The sequence below is a fragment of the Lepidochelys olivacea genome, assembly GCF_965140295.1.
Source record: "Lepidochelys olivacea isolate rLepOli2 genome assembly, chromosome: 9".
Classification (NCBI taxonomy): domain Eukaryota; kingdom Metazoa; phylum Chordata; order Testudines; family Cheloniidae; genus Lepidochelys; species Lepidochelys olivacea.
Window position 1 is genome coordinate 88,046,527 of NC_140419.1, and position 22,954 is coordinate 88,069,480.

Below are 22,954 nucleotides of genomic sequence, written 5' to 3' on the forward strand. Positions count from 1 at the left end.
AATCATAGAATATCAGGGTTGGAAGGGACCTCAGGAGGTCATCTAGTCCAACGCCCTGCTCAAAGCAGGACCAACCCCCAACTAAATCATCCCAGCCAGGGCTTTGTCAAGTCTGACCTTAATCTGACCTTAAAAACTTCTAAGGAAGGAGATTCCACCACCTCCCTAGGCAACGCATTCCAGTGTTTCACCACCCTCCTAGTGAAAAAGTTTTTCCTAATATCCAACCTAAATCTCCCCCACTGCAACTTGAGACCATTACTCCTTGTTCTGTCATCTGCTACCACTGAGAACAGTCTAGAGCCATCCTCTTTGGAACCCCCTTTCAGATAGTTGAAAGCAGCTATCAAATCCCCCCTCATTCTTCTCTTCTGCAGACTTAACAATCCCAGTTCCCTCAGCCTTTCCTCATAAGTCATGTGTTCCAGACCCCTAATCATTTTTGTTGCCCTTCTCTGGACTCTCTCCAATTTTTCCACATCCTTCTTGTAGTGTGGGGCCCAAAACTGGACACAGTACTCCAGATGAGGCCTCACCAATGTCGAATAAAGGGGAATGATCACGTCCCTCCATCTGCTGGCAATGCCCCTACTTCTACATCCCAAAATGCCATTGGGCTTCTTGGCAACAAGGGCACACTGTTGACTCATATCCAGTTTCTCGTCCACTGTCACCCCTAGGTCCTTTTCTGCAGAACTGCTGCCTAGCCATTCGGTCCCTACTCTGTAGCGGTGCATTGGATTCTTCCGTCCTAAGTGCAGGACCCTGCACTTATCCTTATTGAACCTCATCAGATTTCTTTTGGCCCAATCCTCCAATTTGTCTAGGTCCCTCTCTATCCTATCCCTACCTGCAACCGTATCTACCACTCCTCCTAGTTTAGTATCATCCGCACATTTGCTGAGAGTGCAATCCACACCATCCTCCAGATCATTTATGAAGATATTGAACAAAACAGGCCCCAGGACTGACCCTTGGGGCACTCCACTTGATACCAGCTGCCATCTAGACATGGAGCCATTGATCACTACCCGTTGAGCCCGACAATCTAGCCAACTTTCTACCCACCTTATAGTGCATTCATCCAGCCCATACTTCCTTAACTTGCTGACAAGAATACTGTGGGAGACCGTGTCAAAAGCTTTGCTAAAGTCAAGATACAATACATCCACTGCTTTCCCTTCATCCACAGAACCAGTAATCTCATCATAGAAGGCTATTAGATTCACCTTCTCTTGGTGAATCCATGCTGACTGTTCCTGATCACTTTCCTCTCGTGTAAGTGCTTCAGGATTGATTCCTTGAGGACCTGCTCCATGATTTTTCCGGGGACTGAGGGGATGCTGACTGGCCTGTAGTTCCCAGGATCCTCCTCCTTCCCTTTTTTAAAGATGGGCACTACATTAGCCTTTTTCCAGTCTTCCGGGACTTCCCCCGATCGCCATGAGTTTTCAAAGATAATGGCCAATGGCTCTGCAATCACAGCCGCCAAGTCCTTTAGCACTCTTGGATGCAACGCATCTGGCCCCATGGACTTGTGCACGTCCAGCTTTTCTAAATAGTCCCTAACCACTTCTTTCTCCACAGAGAGCTGGCCACCTACTCCCCATGCTGTGTTGCCCAGTGCAGCAGTCTGGGAGCTGACCTTGTTCGTGAAGACAGAAGCAAAAAAAGCATTGAGTACATTAGCTTTTTCCACATCCTCTGTCACTAGGTTGCCTCCCTCATTCACACTTTCCTTGGCTTTCTTCTTGTTGCCAACATACGTGAAGAAACCCTTCTTGTTACTCTTATCATCTCTTGCTAGCTGCAGCTCCAGGTGCGATTTGGCCCTCCTGATTTCATTCCTACATGCCCGAGCAACATTTTTATACTCTTCCCTGGTCATATGTCCAACTTCCACTTCTTGTAAGCTTCTTTTTTACGTTTAAGATCCGCAAGGATTTCACTGTTAAGCCAAGCTGGTCGCCTGCCATATTTACTATTCTTTTGACACATCAGGATGGTTTGTCCCCGTAACTTCAATAGGGATTCTTTGAAATACCGCCAGCTCTCCTGGACTCCTTTCCCCCTCATGTTATTCCCCCAGGGGATCCTACCCATCAGTTCCCTGAGGGAGTCAAAGTCTGCTTTCCTGAAGTCCAGGGTCCGTATTCTGCTGCTTACATTTCTTCCCTGTGTCAGGAATATCCCATCACAGGCCATTGGGCCTATTTACCATGAATATTTAATTACCAAAACCATGTTATCCCATCATACCATCTGGAAAGAGAGTTGTAAGGAAGTGGGAGGGGGCATTGCAATGAAAACTCCCATTTTCCTTCCTTAGGAAAGTACTTCAGAATGAATCAAAACAGGCTTCCCTAGCCCTGCTGGGTTCATGTGGGTTTTCACACCTATAATATCTAGAAGTACATCTTCAGCTGCTGCTTCCAGATTTGCTCACCTAAAATTACTTACCTACACTTTGCAAACTCATCTTTTGTGTCAAGGTTACATATAAAAACTCTGTCATGAGCACACGACTGATACTCAGTATGAAAACCAAGATAGATAGAAGTTCTTTGTATGTGCAAAGCAGATAGTTAGACTTCTGATTACTCAATACACATACTATTAGTGCATCCACATCTGAGTTTTTGCATCCACAGGATTTTAGGCACCAAAAAATAAGGCTTTATAACTTTGGCATGCTTTTTAGGCAAGCAGAGTTGAATATTTGTCCAAGAATGTGACTGGAGTCCAAAGTAGACAAACTGTGATATCATTTGAAAGTAGCAAATATTGTTATGTAATTTTAAAGAATGTTGTATAACAATTTATAATTTTAAATAAACTCCTGCATGAAGCCTTGTTCTTTACATTTTCTTCTCTAGATGGCTGCCCGGGTCTGTGTTATGGAAATGGGAGATGCACTCTTGATCAGAATGGATGGCACTGTGTGTGTCAGGTGGGATGGAGTGGCACAGGATGTAACGTTGTCATGGAAATGGTGTGTGGGGATAATATGGATAATGATGGAGGTACTGTACATGCCCCTTTATTTACTTTTTAGTTCTTATGCAGTTCATTTTCCTGAACAGCTGTCCTATAGCTTGTCTTTATGTGAGTTTGTCTTTTCTATCATAGAGGCTCAATGCTATACCCCTTTCTCATGTTAATAGTCCTGTTGACTTCAGTTGGATTACTCCCATGAATGAGTAGTTGCAGGGTCTGACCTTTATATTGTAAGCTCTGGAGGAAATCTACCTTCCTGCTTATATGGTCTCCATCATCATAGTACATGATGTGTCTTGAAAAAATCCATGTTTTTCATAATAATTATGTTATTCTTTTATTTCCTTCCAAAAAACCTAAAATAACTCCATTGCCTATAAACATCCCTTATGAGAACTGTAGTTGTCAAACTGACAATAGACACACAAATGAAATTTAAAATTCTGTCCTAACATTTTGTGTGACTAACAGAATATACATTGATACATTATCATAATATCAATATTATGAAAGAAATTCTTCAGAAAATATAAAATCATACATTGAGACATGCGCTTATTAAGCAAATTAGTTTCTTAATTTTAACAGAGAGTCACAGTTATAACAGAAAATTGTGGCACATAATTTTGAGATGGTGCTGAGCAAACCAGTAGCAACTATTCTGAGGATCCCTAAGCCAGAGGTAACTTTTAAATATAGCATGTGACCTAAACATAAAAACATAACAATGTATAGTTAAAGCAGCCTCTCTCTTGCTCTATTTTCCCCTGTTGGATCAGTGTATTTGCAATTAAGTATTCCCAGCCACTGTGGCCCTTGTTTCACTCCAAGGATTCATAGATTTTTAAGGCTAGAAGGGACCATTGTGATCATCTGTTCTGTGTAACGCTGGCCATAGGACAATTCATTTTTAAGTCCAATAGCTGCTTAAACTAGAATATATCTTTTAGAAAAATATCCAATCTTGATGTAAGGGTTTTCCACACCACAACCCAAGCTAAACCTTGAAGATTAGCTTCTTCCAGTCATTAATTACCCTCATTGTTAAAAACATATACCTTATTTCTAGTCTGAATTTATCTAGCTTCAACTTGCAGCCATTAGTGCTTTTATATCTTAGTCTAATAGATTGAAGACCCCTCTGTTATCTCCTCTATTCGGTTCTGCATGTGGGTACTTATAGACAGTGATCTTGTCACCCCTTAACCTTATTTTTTATAACTTAAACAGAGAGAGCTCCTTGAGTCTTTCACTAAAGTCACGTTTTCCAATACTTTATTCATGGCTCTTCTCTGAACCCTCTCCAATTTTTCAACATCCTTTTTGAATTGTGGACACCAAAAATGGACACAGTATTCCAGTAGCAGTCGCACCAGTGCCAAATACAGAGGTAATATAACCTTCTTACTCCTACTCAGTATTCCCCTGTTTATCCAAGAATCACATTAGGTTTTTTTTGGCCACAGTATCACACTCCGAGCTCATATTCAGCTGATTACCCACCATGACCCAAAAGCTTTCTCAGAGTCACTCCCTCCCAGGATAGAGTCCCCCATCCTGGAAGGGATGGCCTTCATTCTTTGTTCCTAGATATATGACCTTACATTTGGAAATATTGAAATGCACATTATTTGCTTATGTCCAGCTTACCAAGTCATCCAGGTTGCTTTGCATCAGTGACCTGTCCTCTATATCATTTACCTCTCCTCCAGTCTTGTGTCATCTGCAGATGTATCAGTAAGGGTTGTATGTTTTCTTCTAGGTCGTTGATAAAAAATGTTAAATAAGATAGGGCCAAGAACCAATTCCTGTGGGACCCACACTAGAAACAGACCTACCCAGTGATGTTTCCCCATTCACAGTTACACTTTGAGATCTATCAGCCAGTTTTTAATCCATTTTATGTGTTCATTTTGATTGTGTACCATATGGACCCCTATGACCTTTTGGCACTGCCCTCTTAATGTCTGAATCCAATTCAGAATTGTCCTCCTGTTATTCCAATTTGCCCTCCTTCATCCTTTCTTTTTCACTTTATTTCCCCTTTAAGAGTACTGGTGCCTAGGGATCTACCTACCTTATCACATGACATGGCCCTTAAGACTTGGAAAGATCTGATAGAGCGAAAGACCTACGAGGTATGGGTAAAGAGAAAATGGCCCTGGGATAAGAAGTGTTTGGCAGAAACTCCCATCACTGTTTCTTTAAAGACCTGAGATCAGGAGCCTTACAGAGTGGGCAGGGCAAGGTTCCGCTCTCACCCAACAAACAAGGATGAGCTTTAGCAGGGGGACCATGTATACGTTGCCTTCTCTCTCATAGCACAGCAGACAGCAGAAGAGGAAAGTCTGCTGGAAAAACCTCCCAGCCTAAAGGTGGAAGGACTGATTGGGAAAAGGGCCAGCTGGAGTAGAAGCTGTCTGAGGCTCTACAGCTTGCCTAATGTACAACTCCAGCTCCAAGGAGGAGAGGTAGGGGACTTCGGTCTTAAGGAGAGGGACAGAGGGATTGTCCAAAATACAACCTAATTCCAGGAGGACTGGGGCCTTCTGAACGCAGGGAGGAAACTGACTAGGACTTTTACATGGACCCATATTCGGCATGAACTTGAGCTGCTAAATAAGTGAGTGGCCCTCTAGAGAGAAAATAAACCAGACCCCCCAAAAGGTTAATTATGTGAAAGGACCCAGGGAATGCTGAGTGCAACACACCTGCAGGACCATTAGGGGGGCCATAAGGGAGTGTGTTGAAGAGGCTCACTCCATGACACTCCTTCATCCATGACCCATAAGATCACTATTCTTCCAATCTGTGTAGTCTAATCTGTATCCCTTCACACAGCATTCCACTGTGAGGGTCACTATCCCCTGTGTACTTTCCCATCTGTCTGGTACTTTCTCCCCTGCTCTTCAAACCACTGACTCACTCACGCTCTCTCCCTTTAAATCTGTCCATAAAACCCTGTTTATCCTGCAATATATGTAAAGCATTTTCTGATACACTCTGTGAACTGGTTCTATATAAATTGCCTCATACTGTGGTTTTTGCCTGCTTTATATTCTGCAGTAACAATGAGTTATTGAGTGTTGGCAGCATTAACTCTAAATCTCCTTGAATTTGTCAGTTTAAGGCAGATACTTAACATCATTTCACTGTAAATTTTAAAATTATTTTTATGATAGCGTAACATATGGGGACAGCTCCATTGAAATTAAAATTAGAGATAAGTGGGGAGAGAAATACTTAATTTGCCTGGTTGCTACAGCTGGGCTAACTGCCATTAGTTTCACTTCACAATCAGTTGCTTTTTACAAAAAAATTGAAGTTTTTTTCACATTAAAATCACTTCTTTTTCCATCCTAAATTCATAGGGCCTGATTCTGCTGTCACTTACACAGGTATAAATCCGAAGGAGTTCCACTGAAGTCAATAGTATTACACTGGTGTTAAATTGGTATGAGATCAAAAGCAGGGTTCCAGGCCTTGTATACATAAAACCACAGAAATTAGATCTGGAAAAGATCTGTTACACTATCCACTCCAACCCCTCAGCCACTGTAGGATTGTTCCTTAGAGTGCACTTTCTAACTCTTGGTCTCGTCTAGTTGTATGTGTACATTATCATTAGGTTTCCACATGGGAAAGGTCATTAAGGCTGATTGTGTTTAAATTAAATATTTGTGTCTTTATGCAGAGATCTTGGAAGTGTTCTGAGCTTTGAGATCCTTAGGAGAAAGACACTACTGAAGCACAAAATGGTAGCAGTAGCCAATTAGTAGTATTATATCAAACAAACAATCAACAACATTAAGGATCAGGACACTGAAAATTTAGTCTGAATTCTGGGTTGAGACTCAGGTTTGATATAGATGAAAGGTATTTTTAACTGAAAAAAATCAATTTTCTCCTTACAAAAATTAATACAAATACACTGTAGAGTAAAAGCCAATTTTTAATTATAATGAAAGTATAAAAACACATTTCCTTAGTTCTAAGTGTGAGTATCTAATGACATGACCTATCTAGAACTGAAAAGTCTTGGCTCACGTATTGGATATGTCGTACTCACACAAAACCCTCTCACTTCTAGAGAGACAATATCTTAAATTCTTTTGTAAACAATTACTATAGTATGTAATGTATACATTCATATGTGCCCTGATCCCCCAAACACTTAGGCACGTAGGTCTGTGTCAGTGGAATTACTCGTGGCAGTAAAGTTAAACGTGCGTCTGTATTTACTGGTTTGGAGCACGGTGCTTATTACTTATTCTTTTGGGGCCAAAACCCACCACGTATACTCATCCAAAACTCCCACCCAATTGGATAATGAGTGTGCCATAACCACCCTTGTCATTCCCCTCATCAGCTTTTTCCCCACTTATGGTCTGCAAGGTATGTTCACCTACTTAATTATCTCTAAAAATAAAGATAAAAACTGACAGCATATAAAAGGTGCACAACCAAGTGGTTTTCATTAGCTTTTGTGGAGTACATCTGTGGCATTTGGCAGTCTTTATGATATAAGTTATATAATGCTGGGATCTCCAACGGATGTCCTCTTCAGTGTGGAATATTGCTTTCTGTGGGATTACAACAAGATTTCCTGTTCTCATTTCCTCTCCCATCTTTCATTGTCATGGCTGACCTAATTTCAGTCTTATTTTAGAAGATGATCACTCAGCTCATCTGAATAGGTTGTTTCCTCTGTCTTACCATTATTGAGAGTTCTTTTGGAAGCATCTAGCTCTGTGAAATTGCTTGGAACTCTCTGCTGAATTCTGTTAATTAAGGCTATCTCTGAATAAGGCCGAAGTAGCTAGAACATACTGCAGCAGCAGTACTGGGGACAAGGAGGTTTGTACACTCCTCCACATGTAGAACATCCATCCCTCTTGCCCAGCCACACTCCATGCTATTCTTTTTACCATTAGGTTATTTTTCCTCTTAAATCTCATTACATGATGGTACAGACTGTCATTTGCACTCCTTTATTTGATGCTGAGCCCCTGTTTTAAGTGTATTTGCTTTCTTTAAATTAATCCCTATACTTTGTTTTTGAAATAAAAATACTGTTTACTACAAGCATTGAGCTAAACACCTAAAGCTCCCTTCTGTCACTTTTCAGCCAAAGTTGTATCTGACCCAAGTACAAGAAAAATATATGACTCAGTTTAGCTTTCAGTTGGTGGCCAGTGCTGTAAAAATATTGACAAGTGTATCAGACCTATCTATTAGCATTTTAATAGCATATCAGTCAGAGACATTGAGTCCTTATACAAGTAACATACTATTATTATATAATGGAAGTAGTTTTCATTGTTACTGACACTTCTGAAAATCAGGCTTGATACATTTTCTATTCATTGTGTGTTCAAGGCCAAAGACCACTGAGGGCCTGAACAAATATATCTAAAAGTAAATGGTATCTCTCAAACAAAATACTATGAAGACTTCCTTCTACACATGGACTTTGGCTGGTTTTAAGTATACTCCTGCAAAGCGCAGAATTTTCAATTAATGACTTCAGGTAGCTGTTGTCTTATTGCTACGTGTTGTAGCTGAAACTTGAGGAACAGTTGAGGTTTTTGCATGCAGCACTGGAAACTCTAGCATTTTTGCTGCTTGGTTTCTTCTTCTGTTCACAGTGATTCCTAGCAATTGTAACTGAACTTAACTGAACTTGCGGAGAAACAAACTAGCACAGGAGTTATATAGGAGCTATTTGAAATAAAAGAAGGCAAAATTAGTTTGAGCACTACTGAGGATATTTTAATCTGGTAAGGAAAAGACAAAATATTGAGCAATCTGTGCAGCAATATGAAATGCTCAAATACCACAAGAAGCTCATGCGGTTGAGCTTTATCTGGCTGTCCTGCATGGGGCGGATAGGGGGAGAATGAGATCCACCTGCCCACCTGAAAAAAAACCATGGCCCTCCACACTGTCCGTGAAGGGTCCTGGCCACATGATTAGGTGGCCCCATCTGTGGCTCACCTCTAATACTTTCCTTTGCATTTCTGTGGTACTGAGACCTCTGAAATACCTTTGGTTCTCTGAGTCCTCAGCCAATAGGTGACTATCATTTCATCACAGACCCATTTTGGATGCTTCAAGTCCCTTTCATTCCTTGCTATGTTTATCTTATAGATTCTCTGCCCTGTTTCAGTATTTTGGACTGCATTTTACCCCAACCGTTCTATTGGCCTTTGCTAGTGCCCCATGGTGCTGTGGCCATGGAATTTGTCATGTCTGCTTGTCTGTCTGTATGTAAAATTAAAACTGAGATTCCAGAATACAGTTCTTCAATGAGGGGATGATTTTGTGGCAAGTCCCATGGCCACAAAACCATGTATTACATAGTGTATATTTCTAGCCTTTGTGAAGTTAACCTTGAGAATGTAAATGGAGCGTAAGCAATGAAATGACATCTCCCTGAGTCTGCAGAGAGCCAGAAACAATACTCTGAGAGGTACTTCATCTCAGTTAAATACAAAACTTACCGATGACAATTTAAACAATAACATTGTTAGCTATTTCACTATTGATCATCTTAGCAGAAACATCTACCAAATGTGCTTATCCTAAAACACCCAAACTCAACACCTCCTCAGGTGGGGAGTTTCATATCAAAATAAGTAAGGGGATGTCTACACTTGCAGAGTTTTTGCCCTGTAAGTTTCACCAGTGATAGGGAACTGGTGAAAGACAAGTACTGGTTTGTGTACTCACTTAATTCCTTAGGCGTCAGAGAGTGTTTACACTAGCTGCACTTCCATCACCGATGAGAGCAGCACTGTAGGGCAGCTATCCCACAGTGCAGCTCTCTCAATAGGTCTTGTGGGAAGTGAGCAGAAGGCATTCTGGGTTCCAGCAGCCCCATTACTTCCTTGTTTCTTTCATGGCATTTTTTTAAAAACTCCCTGGCTGCTTTCCCTGCCACATCTACAAGCAAAGGGAAAGGGAGTTTCAAACTTCCCAGGGCTTACGGGGGAGGAGCAGACGTCCGTTTACCTGGCGTCAGAGCAGCGGAGATGCTTGCCAGACTGGTCACTTTTGGAACTATGGGATCTCCTTTGGAGGCCAAAAGGTGTTTACTCTGATAAAACATGTCTTCACTTTCACAACAGTGGTAAGAGCTGTACGCCTCTCGTGAATGTGGTTTTCTTTTGCAGTGAAACTTCTGAGTTTCACTGCAAAAAAGCCATTAACCAGTGTAGACGCTCCCATGGTTTTAGTGCAAAAAAGGGACATTTTGCACTTTAAATGCCAAGAGTGGACATAGCCTAACATAGGAGGTACTATAATGATTTTATTAACTAACTATGAAAGTGACTAATTCAAACTGTGAATATTTCCAGTCCACTTTAGTGAAGTGCTAGAAAATCCACCCTGCTGTGTCACATATAACACCTTGTTATTTGCTCCCCCATTCAGCTGTTCCATACTCTGTTCCTGTGACCTCCTCAGTTATACTCTTGGTATTTTACTAGTTATATTTATAGACTGGAAGAAATGGATCAAATTTACAAGAATATTAGTTTGTGACGCTCCCATAGCTGCCAAGATGAAATGTAAGAAACTCAGGGATAGATGTGAACACTACAAGAGCTGGAATTTGATAAGTGGTTGGGCTGATAGCTGCTCATGTTGGGACCTATACATTTCACTCAATTTATATACTTTATTAACTTTTGTGGTTAGTAAATAATATGAACCTACAGTTAACAAAATGCCTCTTCGTTTTCCAAATGACATTTTATTTTCTGGAGGCTGTAATAGAAATATTAATGTTACTCAGTACACATGAAACCCAAGTGTGGTAAATATGACATACATTTATTACACAGTGCTTGCCTCAAATGTAGTATAATGTGATACTCTTTTATAGTAAACAAAATAGACACTAGGTTAATAGAAGTATTTAAATTTTCTTACTGTGCATTTATGTCTGGATCATAGTCATGAGTTACATAAGGAGTTCCCCTGAAGGGCCTGTGTAATTACAGAATAACAGACCCTATACTCCGCTGACACCAGGATGCTCCTGCCAGAAACACCTTGCCAGAAAGCGAGCAGTGAAATAACCATACTCACCCTTAATGTGTCAGGCCAGCAGAGTAGCCAGCAATGCTTGAGGAAGCATGCTTAACTCCCTATGGGTATGTCTACACAGCAATTAAAAGCCCATGGGTAGCCTGTGCCAACTGACGCAGGGTTCAGGCTAATGAACTGTTTAATTGTACTTGTAGACATTTGGGCTTGGGGTGGAGCCTGGGTTCTAGGACTCTGCAAGGTGGGAGGGTCCCAGGTCTCAGGCTGCAGCCCGAGCCCAAACATCTATACCTCAGTGTCAAGGTTCCTCCCCCACTCTGAACTCTAGGGTACAGATGTGGGGACCTGCATGAAAAATCTCCTAAGCTTATCTTTACCAGCTTAGGTCAAAACTTCCCCAAGGTACAAAATATTCCACCCTTTGTCCTTGAATTGGCCGCTACCACCACCAAACTAATACTGGTTACTGGGGAAGAGCTGTTTGGACGCGTCTTTCCCCCCAAAATACTTCCCAAAACCTTGCACCCCACTTCCTGGACAAGGTTTGATAAAAAGCCTCACCAATTTGCCTAGGTGACTACAGACCCAGACCCTTGGATCTTAAGAACAATGAACAATCCTCCCAACACTTGCACCCCCCCTTTCCTGGGAAATGTTGGATAAAAAGCCTCACCAATTTGCATAGGTGACCACAGACCCAAACCATTGGATCTGAGAACAATGAAAAAGCATTCAGTTTTCTTACAAGAAGACTTTTAATAAAAATAGAAGTAAATAGAAATAAAGAAATCCCCCCTGTAAAATCAGGATGGTAGATACCTTACAGGGTAATTAGATTCAAAACATAGAGAACCCCTCTAGGCAAAACCTTAAGTTACAAAAAAGATACACAGACAGAAATAGTTATTCTATTCAGCACAGTTCTTTTCTCAGCCATTTAAAGAAATCATATTCTAACACATACCTAGTTAGATTACTTACTAAAAGTTCTAAGACTCTATTCCTGGTCTATCCCCGGCAGAAACCAGCATATAGACAGACACACAGACCCTTTGTTTCTCTCCCTCCTCCCAGCTTTTGAAAGTATCTTGTCTCCTCATTGGTCATTTTGGTCAGGTGCCAGTGAGGTTACCTTTAGCTTCTTAACCCTTTACAGGTGAGAGGAGCTTTTCCCTGGCCAGGAGGGATTTTAAAGGGGTTTACCCTTCCCTTTATATTTATGACACTCAGTTAAACAGCCCCTTACCCTGAGCCCCGAGAGCCCAAGTCAGCTGGCACAGGCCAGCTGTGAGTTTTTAATTGATGTGTAGACAGACCCTAAGTGTGTCATAATTTGCATGTTCCCCCCCAATCACTTACTGAGCCTTTAATGACCACTGTAGAAGCACATCTACAGCAAGACACAGATGCCCTGAAAGGGAGTTAATTTGTATCTGGGCTAGTGAATCCTGGGGATGCCTCATAAAGAAAATGGTAACCCTATTTCAATAATGTTAAACAAGTACTGTGAACTTTGTGTGAGATTTTGGTGCAAAGTTGTAAACGAATAATAAATAGTTATTCTGTTGCCTTTAGAAATGTGCTTGAAAGGTTCACTTCCCCATCAAGGCAATGCAAAAAATTTATCCCAAATTCTCTTAGTTACAGTGGAGCAGTCTGGCTGAGAGCATAATATGGCCTCTTGCGTTTGCATGCTGCACCTTTTCTTTAAAGTTGGGGGTGCTACAGATATTCCTTGTCTGACAACACCCTCCCTATGCTTGGCAGACCAGTATGCTGAAACCCAGGTCAGCTACTTATTAACATCTTGAATTGCTATAACAAGCAATCAAGTTGCTCTTTGTGAACTCTATTTTAGGAGTAATGTGAGGAGTACTTTGGGAACTTTTTACATTTTAAGTAAAGCAGATAATCAGTTGTTACCTTTCCCACATGAAACTAATGTCATTTGAAAGTCGTATAAGCATGATGTTAGCCAACCTGTGATTGTTCCTTTCAGGTTTAGATTACACAAACTTTAATCACTCCTATTGTAGTGAACTGATTGTACTATATTGCCAATTGTACCCCACTGCTTCTTATATAAGACAACAGTAGAACTGCTAATATCAAATGCAAGTAGTTTACACTTCAGTGCTACATTTTAGTCTAGCCGTATGCTGTTTTATCCAGTGTGATAATTGACAGTTGAGTCTTCCATATACTGGATCACCCACTGTATGAATAACAGTTTATGCTGTATGTAGCTGTTGATTTTCCTGTGTTTTGTCTCTTCAAAGTTAATAGAAACCTTAACACACACAGAGTCTGTTCTGTCATTTTTTACACTGCCTGCTTACCAAAATGAAGACTGATTGTTGAGAATTGAAAATAATTTTGAGGTATTTTCAGAGTCTGGAGTTTATAAATCAGATTTCTGGGGTTTTCTTCTTATATTTGAAATCATATTGTTATTGGAATTTGGGGGTTGGCATATTGAAACTGATATCCTTACTGTATTTATCAATGGGAATTGTGTTACAGAAGCTTCCTGTCATGTAACTTGAGATACTGCATCTCTCGTTCTCCTCTATAAAAGTTGAGTGACCATTAAGACCATTTAAAAGTCATGTTGTCCAATCTATATATCAGCTTCCAGTCATCAAAATAGTCTTTCAGCCAGCTTGTTCAGGATTTTTTACAGATGTTCAATTAGAAAAGTAAAATGCAATCTGATGAAGAAACAATTTTAGGAAAGTTTATTGAAAGGAGAGAGATGTAAATTTTAAGAGAACCTGGAAATATAGGGCCAAATCTTGAGAGACTGCCCGTGCTTCCCTTTCCAATGTGTTAGTGGGCCCAGCTGAAGAGAGCTCAGCACAGTCCTGAGGGGACATAATGGGGAGTGTGGAAGGAAGTGGGAGTCAAACACAGTAAGAATCCACAAGTCCCAAAACCCATGTAGGAGGTTATGGCAGGCTGTGTCTATAATTCCCACAAACATACAGAAATAGCCTGAGTCAGCTGGACCTGAGTCAGCTCTGTGGGTTTGATGGGCTCCAATCACATGTTGTTTCTAAAGCTTCCTTCCATTATCGGCCCTTGTCCTTCAGAGTATTTTTCTCAAAACATTGTCCATTTACTCTGCTTTGCTGCACCTGTGACTGAAAAGAAAATTCTTAAAAGCTGAATAAAATGTCACCTATCTAGCCAAATGGTAAAAATGGTCAGATGGGAAAAGTGAGAGAGAGAGAGAAAGAGAAGACATTAGTGTTAATCTATCAGCTGCAAAACACAGAGTGACAGTTGCAGTTCCCAGTTTACCAGTGCTTTCTTTGCCTGCATAGTTGTTCCTTGTTTGTCTTTTTATTTTCAGCTTTTCAGGGAAGGTCATATTTCCTCCCTGTATAGTAACAGCTAAGTATCTTGTTTGTGCTTACAGTAACAATAATATTGACAGTGCTCTTTCAAATATGGTTTTGGAATTTCCCCACTGTTAAAATGGGAGCTCCACACAGACATTCTGCCTTTCACAATGCTCACAAAAATACTTGAGAGGTAATAAAGAAGATGAGCAAATGAAACCAGGTACAGACAAAACAAACATGAGAAATTGCACTAATATAGTTTGAGAGTGGGAAGTCCATACAAAATGGATCCTGCTAAAGATATAGTAATTCTCATTCTGCAGAGAGGTGAACTGTAGAGGAAAGGTGAAAACTGAGTCTGCTTTGAGAACCGAGAAACCATTTCGCTTTAAGCTTGATTTCTTCTTGTGTGCAGTGGGAATTCAAGCCACTGTTGCAATGCACATGAAATGCTGACCAAAATAAGAGTAGGGAGGGCAACTTGTTTTGGGAGTCTGATTCTTCCTTATTTACTCAGGCAAAACTCCTGTAGGAGCCAATGGGAATTTTGCAAGAAAAAGGATTTGCAGATTATTTAAACAGCAGTTTCTCTGTGGTAATTTGTTTTTAAAATAATACAGAGAATAATTATTTTTAAACAAATTTTCAATTGAAATCTTTTTGGGAAATTTCTCTGTTTTTTCTTACACAAATAGAAGAATCATGTCTGTTCAAATTTGGTGTCTCAAGGCTTGCCCACAGGGGAAATTAACTGGAATAATTATTGCAAAATAAGCTATTTTGGAATAGCTCCCTATGTGGACACTCTTGAATAAGAGTGGGGGGTTTTCCGATTTAGCTTAATTCACTTCCAAAGCTTATCCTGCAATAGCTGTTCCCATCAGTTTCCTCAAGAAGCCAAGTTCTTAGCTCCCAAGGAAATGGCTTCTTTTAGAAAGTAACTTGACGTTTTTGTCAAGACCCCCTACCCTGGTTTAGTTTACTTTTAGGGCATTCCACCATCATAAAGCTGCTTTACGCAACCAAAGAATTCACCCTGCCGAGAGGATCTTCAAGTGGTATAGATCCACCTTTGACTCCTCCATTCCTTGAGGATGCAAACTGACTCCAAGAATGCAAAAATATCTTAAAGCTGCTTTTGAGTACCCACCCACTGAGCTGAGCTCTGACCATCTCAGCACCTTGAGGTCTTGTTGCTAACTATTTACAGTTGCCCTTTGTTATTGACCCAACAACAAGACTAATCAGTTTGTTTTTCCAGCTGCTCTAGAAGAGATTTTTTAATATTTTTTGCTTAACTAAACAAATAATTACCTTGCCCAAGGGCAGGCAACATTAGTGCAAGGAGTTTCAGATTCCAGATATGTCTATTTCATTGTAGACTCTTCGGTTTTATAAACAGGGTCTGTGCTTCCCTTCCTCAATGAATCATTATTTACTGAGTGTTTACAGTTCTCTGATTGCTGTATCAAACAAAGAGGAGGTATCTACACAGAAGGAGTTTATAATCTAAGGGGCCCCATTAAAGTCTATGGCAAAAATCTGACCTCATTAAAAATAGAAAGAAAAGATGTCACTTTGGGTGGGTCAAGGATTTGATAGCTTGATCTTATTTCCTATGTATTAGCATACCTCTCAATCTAAGAGTGTTAGCAAATATGAACTATAAAAAGAAGGAATTCAAGAAGATATTTGAAGATTTTTAGTGTACCTTATTATATTTGACTTCTCTGTGCAGAATTTACTACATTTATATTTATTGGGCTGGATTTTCAGCCTTCCTTTTTGGTATGCCAATAATTGTGTGTGCAATTTAGGTAATTTAGATGTCCAGGTAGCTGATTGGTGGGAGTAGTCAGGCACTTAGATATTTAAGTGATCTAACCTGTGGTTACAAATCATTATAGGTGCAAAACAGTATATAAAAATAGAGATTCTTTTTAAGAAACTTAGCCCCATTTGTCCTACTTCACCTATCTGTAAGTTCCAAAGGGTGGAATAGTTTGCATTTAGTTCACAAGTTTGCTTCACTTGAATATGATGGGAGTTGCAAACAAGCCCCAAGTAGAGAAGACTTAGATTTTAAGCACTTTAAGGCAGGGACTGCATCTAGCTTTGTATTGGTGCAGTGCCTAGCATAAAAGGAGCCACAGTCACGATCAAATCCTCATGAATTCATTTTAGTGTAGCTATTAAATATGAGAATAATAAAGCATCTGAAAACATTAACACTAATAAAATGTATAGGGTTCAAAAGCTGAAGAACTTTTACCAGAGGCCTTTTTACTACTGTAATAAAGAGGGATATTAAAATTGGATAACGTTTCAGATTGTACAGGTCATTTCATACACTTTAGCAAGCACATATTCTTCACAGGTATTAACAGACTATTCATTATAACAATATAGAGCTACTAGAAATTTAAACTATATATTTGTGAATCATATACCCACAGGACTGACAGATATTGGTTGGTGTTTTTCTTCTCCGATCTGTATTGTGATGGCGATAAGTCACACTCTTTCTTATCGCTTAGTTTATGGGTTCTATTCCCTCATGAAGATTGTGTGAGATACCATTCAGTATTAATAACTGGATAGAAATGCCCATCCCCACTTAAGCATGTGCTTGAGTGCATTGCTCAATCTGGGCCTATACAGCCTTAAAATCAGCATTCCTTCCAGTTGATTAGATATTGTTCTCCCATGCTTTCTAGTAGCAAACCCTTTGGTTTCTTCTAAACATCATTCTATTTCCTGAACTTTTGTTTTATACATTTTCAGATGGTTTGACAGACTGTGTGGACCCTGATTGCTGTCAGCAAAGCAATTGCTACGCAAGCCCTCTCTGCCAAGGGTCACCTGATCCCCTTGACCTCATTCAGCACAGCCAGCCTCCTTTTTCTCAGCATCCTCCAAGGCTCTTTTATGATAGAATCAAGTTTCTTATTGGCAAGGAGAGCACTCATGTAATCCCAAGAGATGTCTTATTTGACAGCAGGTAAGTTTCATTTTTAATTAAAGTGGTCAGGACAGTGAAAACTGTATTGATAAATTATTTTAATAGAAAAAACATTGGTATGAAGGTTTTCTTGGAAATCTTTATTGACTTTTTCACATTAATGGTAATCTGAAAATAGTGGAAATGATAACACATTCTTTGTTTGAGATTCCAGCAGTTTAAGACTTGCCCTCTGACATTACTAGCCCAGACCCCTAGAGTTACTCCATCTAGCGTATAAGACTATTTGCTGTAGTAAACTATAATACCCTTTTTATAAGGGTGTAACTATCCTGGGAGGTAAACTGCTCTGCTGTGTGTTTCCCTGAGAAACAATTTAGGGTTCAATTCTTGCCGGAATGTTGGAGAAATACTGGAGAGCAGTGCTGGAGTCATATTAGCTCTCTTGAGTCAGCTTCATGCCCCAGTGGAGCTGTGACATAACACAGTGAACGTCTTTTCTTTATTTATGTGCTGAATACTCCTTAGTCTGATTAGCAGTCATAGTCAGCAAATAGTAGTAGTAGAACATGCAGTTTGCCATTTTGCTCTGCAGGTTACCCTTTAATTGACCTATAACTTGGTGTGTGATCTCAAAATCAGAGTAATTTCTGTGTACTTGTGGAGTTATGCTGTTCTTTAAAGGAAAGGAATGTGTGAATAAGGAAGGGCAGACACTTGCTCAAAAGACACAATTACCTATACTTTCCTCTTGAAAAAAATCAGTAAATTTGAAATATAGAGGCACATAAGTTTTTTTTTATACTGCAGTTCATCCTGGGAAGCAGTAATTTATACACTGACAGAAGCATCCACAAATCATCCCTGTCACCTAACTACACTCCTGGGCCTGCACATTAGATAATCCAAGTTGCATTAATAAACACACTAGTATTTTTTATTTTCACAAATGCAATAAATGGCACTTATGTTGTAGCCTAGATTTCATTCCTATCTTCACTTCAAACACATCCACAGAGGGAACAAATTCAGTGTGTTCTCTTTGACTTATTAATTTTTTACTAATGTAAATCTTTATTGATCTAACATATTGTGACAGAGTCGGGCCGGATGGCTACAGGAGAGTAATTTTTTTTTAATCCTATTGGGATCTGGGAAGTGGGCAGGAAAAGCCCACAGGAGAGTAATAGAAGGCAGATATATTAGCCCCAGGTTAACTAGGTCCCTTTTCCCTGGGTAAGGTAACAGGGAAGGTTCCAGATCAGGAACCTTCTGGAGACAATTAAGACAGACAGGCTGATTAGAACACCTGCAGCCAATCAAGAAGCTACTAGAATCAATTAAGACAGGCTAATCAGGGCACCTGGGTTTAAAAAGGAGCTCACTTCAGTTTGTGGTGTGCGTGTGAGGAGCTGGGAGCAAGAGGCACTAGGAGCTGAGACTGAGAACGCATACTGCTGGAGAACTGAGGAGTTACAAGCATTGTCAGACACCAGGAGGAAGGTCCTAGGGTGAGGATAAAGAAGGTGTTGGGAGGAGGCCATGGGGAAGTAGCCCAGGGAGTTGTAGCTGTTGCACAACTGTTCCAGAAGGCACTCTAGAGAGCTGCATTCCACAGGGCCCTGGGCTGGAACCTGGAGTAGAGGGCAGACCCGGGTTCCCCCCAAACCTCCCAACTCCTTGTCAGACCTGGACTGTGGGTTCATGAAAACGGCCAAACTGAGGGCTGCCGTGAAGCTCCAAGGCGAGCAAATCCGCCAATAAGCGCAAGACCCACCAAGGTAGAGGAGGAACTTTGTCAAAATACTTAAACATTTAATCACTGTTAATAACGTGACAGCATGTTATAAATATGTAGAACAAAATCCATGAAACTGCACAAAACCAATAACTGGCAGCACCAAGCCTTAAAGTGTAAATCACTAATGGAACAGTGCAATTAGCTTATTATTTTATCTGAATGCATAAGATGCACCAAATACAACATCTTTGGCTGCATGTATATTTAATACAGCATATTGCTGTTTAAAAGAAAAATCATAAATAATAATAACTAGCTCTTACATGTTACTCTTTTATCACCAGAGCTCAAAACTTCCCTCAGCAACATAAACCAGACACCTACCCATTTAATATCACCTGGAAGGCAAGCAGTCAAGTAGCCTATACAGCATCCTGTGACATTGCAACTATGATTAGGAGGATTTTACATAAGCCTTTCAATATATTTTTATAGATAAAAGGAACAGATCTTTTGGGGCTATCATTGATAGGATTTGACTTGGTCTTAAAAGCCTTTTTTGAGTATTTCAGTTTTTGCCTTACTACCCAAAGTGCCTTTGGAGTTTGGAGAATAAAGATGTTTGACCTGTTTAGTTGGTCTGTCCTTGGAAGCTGATGGAATTAGAAAGGTTGCAGAGGTCTCTGAAGGACAGAATTGTTCCTCTGACAGACCACTGTATCGCTTGGTTGGCTTTTATAAATCTTTTGTCCTCTACTATCAAGATAGTGGCCCCTGGCATCTTCTACCCCAGATTCATCCTCAAAAGTCACCATGGTTTATGATGATCTGCAATAGTTGAAGCAGAAGGGGAAGCTAATGGCAGAATTGTTGAGATGAAGGTTATCAATTTGGCGTAAAGATTTTTTTAAAATTCTTATGCTTTGAAGAGCTTCCACTGTAGCATCTGTAAAATCTCACCCAATAGATGTGTTTTGGGTGGTGAATAACTTGGTCATGGCTAGCTCAGCTTAGAGGCTGATACAGGTTCCTACTGTTGTGAAGAAATTACTAGATTTCAGAGGATAGTGTTGGGCAATAGTGGAATTCTGTAGAGCTTTATCTTGCCACCATCCCCATTCAACAAGTATATGAGGACATTAAGAGGCTAGTGCAGAATCATGGTTTGCAGCATATTTAGTATGCCCATGACCAGCGTTCCCTCTAATTTTTCCCACACATGAATTTTGTTATGTGCACCAATATGGTGGGGGTGGGGCTAGGGGAAGAGCGCCTCTCCCCCAGCCATGGTAGGTCCGGGTCTGGGCTGGTGCCAGAGAGGAGAGGCATCTTTCCCCGGGGCAGCCTGAGCGCCTGTGCAGCGCTTAATAAGCTGCTGTGTGGCTCATGGCCACGCAGCTTAGAGGCAATTTAGCACATGACAACGGCTCAATGTTTTCATCTCTTCTGACTCAGTGCAGTTTGATGCCTTACCCAGCCTCTGGTTGGGACTGGGGTGTGGACGAGAGCTGCCTCAGTCCAGATAAAACTGAAGTTATGATGGTAGGCTGGGGAAAGCAACCAGAAAATATTGTCAAGTTTATATCTACCCCTCAGACTGAAGTTGGTTGCCTGCTCTTTGTTATTCATGTAGCCAACTTTGGAGTCTTCGTAAATACCCAGTTAGTATTATATTATCCTGTTTCAGAAAGAGTCAGGACATGTTTTCTTTTCCATTTGCATCCAACTGGGAGGTGGGGTGTGGATCTTACCGCTGTTTCATGCCTTTATCATTTCAAGATTAGGCTACTGCAGTGCGCTCAATTTGGGGTTAAGGGCTTGTCCACATGATGGGGTTATGTATTTTATGGGGTGTGATTTTTAAAGCACACTAATGTGTTGTGCATTAATTACTTCATGCAGACCCTGCTGGTGTGCACTAAAGGTTCAGTAGTGCACTTAAAAGTAGTTGTTTCAAATAGAAATATGTTAAAGTGCATTGGCATGCTTTAGATCCCCCCACCCCCATACAGCACATCACCCCACAATATAGACAACCTCTAAGTCAGAAATCCATTCAGAATCTGAAGTTTGTGTACAGCGTAGGAGCCTGCAGAGCACCTTGCTGTATGTTACACCAAAGCTTTGAATTTCATATTGGTTGCCTTTAAATTTGAACATGTAGCTGCTACATATAAAAAGGTGGGTCAGATTAATTCCTGGTGAATGGAATTGCATCTGCTGATACCAGAAATTGATTTGGCCTGTGATATTTAAAGAGTGTAGCATATGACAATATTTTATCAACCTCTATCCACAGAAGTTTAAAAAATGCATACTGCTGGCAAGTTGCATACAAATTGCAAATTGCATACAAAAGAAGGTCCAATGCTTGGTCTTGAATTAATTACCCTCCAAAGGCTGCTTACAGTGACATTGTCAGCAGGAGGAAATTAATGTAACTTAGTGGCCTGTAGCTTAATTTCTGGGATTGAGGATTTTAATCAGAAATATAATACAATAAATTACATGTTTTGGTAAAGTGACAATTGTGAATTCACTCAAGTTTTCCTGACAGAGTTCCACATCTGAGGTTAATGTCACAGCCTGAGGTGCTCAGTGGATATTGGAAGTTTAACACGGAAAACAAAAGACAAAATAACAAATCAGGGAGTGGGGAGTTGGGCGAAATGGTGATAGAATGGTAGAAATGTTTCTGAAAAATAGTCAAAGAATGCAGCTGGAATCATAAATACAGAAAGACCTAGAAATTTTAAATTAGAGATGTCAAATAAACTGCCTGATGGCCAAATGAGATCATCAGTTAAAAGTGGACTGATCCATGAAGCATTTACAAAGAAAGTCGACTTCTCGAAGGCTACCTGCAACCCACGGAATCTGTGCCTCCTCTCAAAAAAAGCAACTACTCCCTCTGGAGTTGGAGATTGACCAGTCTGCCAGAGGCCTAAAAACATTTTAAATATATTTGAAAAAAATAAAGGCTGCAGCTTATCTGAAACATTTTTCTCCCTCGGTGCATGATGCAAAACAATGGGCAGATTCTCCAGCTCCTCTCAAATAGTGAAGAAGTTGCTGCACTTACCTTATAGTTAAAGTAACTGTGACACATTAGTTTAAAAGACTTAGTTCAAGATGTCATAATTGCAAATAAACAGTGGTATTAGAAAGAAAGGCCTTACACAATTGGTTGTTATCTAACATAAGGAATAAAAAAAAGTAGCAGAGATGTGTCTACAATAAAGTTAGACAGTGAGAATAGACGAAGAAGGTGCAGTACACTGAGGGAGAATGGCGGGGGGGCAGGGGGTAAGACTACTGTGTTACTAATGGGAGAAGTAGTCAGAAGTAACCAGATCTAAGTCCAGCAGAAGGAGAGTGAATCAGGTGAATGGAAAGTGATATCACTTCAGGAAAGAGCTCCTGAAAGCTCTAAAAAAGTAGAGGATAAGTGCACTGCAAGTAGCAAGACCACTGGGGATCCAAGAAAAGTATTCCCTGCAAGCTTTCTGGGACAACCAGGCATTTTGAAAGGGGAGAGAATCTGCCTGCTCAGTAGTTTTTCTCCAGAACTCTCAAATGTCAGTCAAAAGTAGTGTAAATGAACATGCTTTAATACGTGTGCTAAATACAAAAATTAAAATTGATTTTGAACAGTTGCTGTTGGTTGAAGATTTATTGTAGATCTTGAGAATCCAAGAGACAGCTGAAGACTGCTCTAGTCAGAAATGGATGCTAGAAAGACAGTAAATAATGAGGACAAATGTAGCAGTATACAGAAAAGCTTAGAACATTTCAAGTCTAATAGATTACAAAGAGAGTTCAATACAGATAAATGTAGAATAATGAGTTTTA

General features: G+C 40.3%; 1 protein-coding gene across 1 annotated transcript in view; it reads left to right on the forward strand.

Annotated features, from left to right (window-relative positions):
- TENM1 (teneurin transmembrane protein 1) overlaps positions 1-22,954 on the forward strand; it is a 535,025-nt gene that overhangs the window by 390,319 nt on the left and 121,752 nt on the right. Inside the window, exons 17-18 of the mRNA XM_084638540.1 lie at positions 2,877-3,023; positions 17,184-17,400. Coding sequence (XP_084494666.1) covers positions 2,877-3,023; positions 17,184-17,400 — 364 coding nt within the window. The remainder of the gene's footprint in view (positions 1-2,876; positions 3,024-17,183; positions 17,401-22,954) is intronic.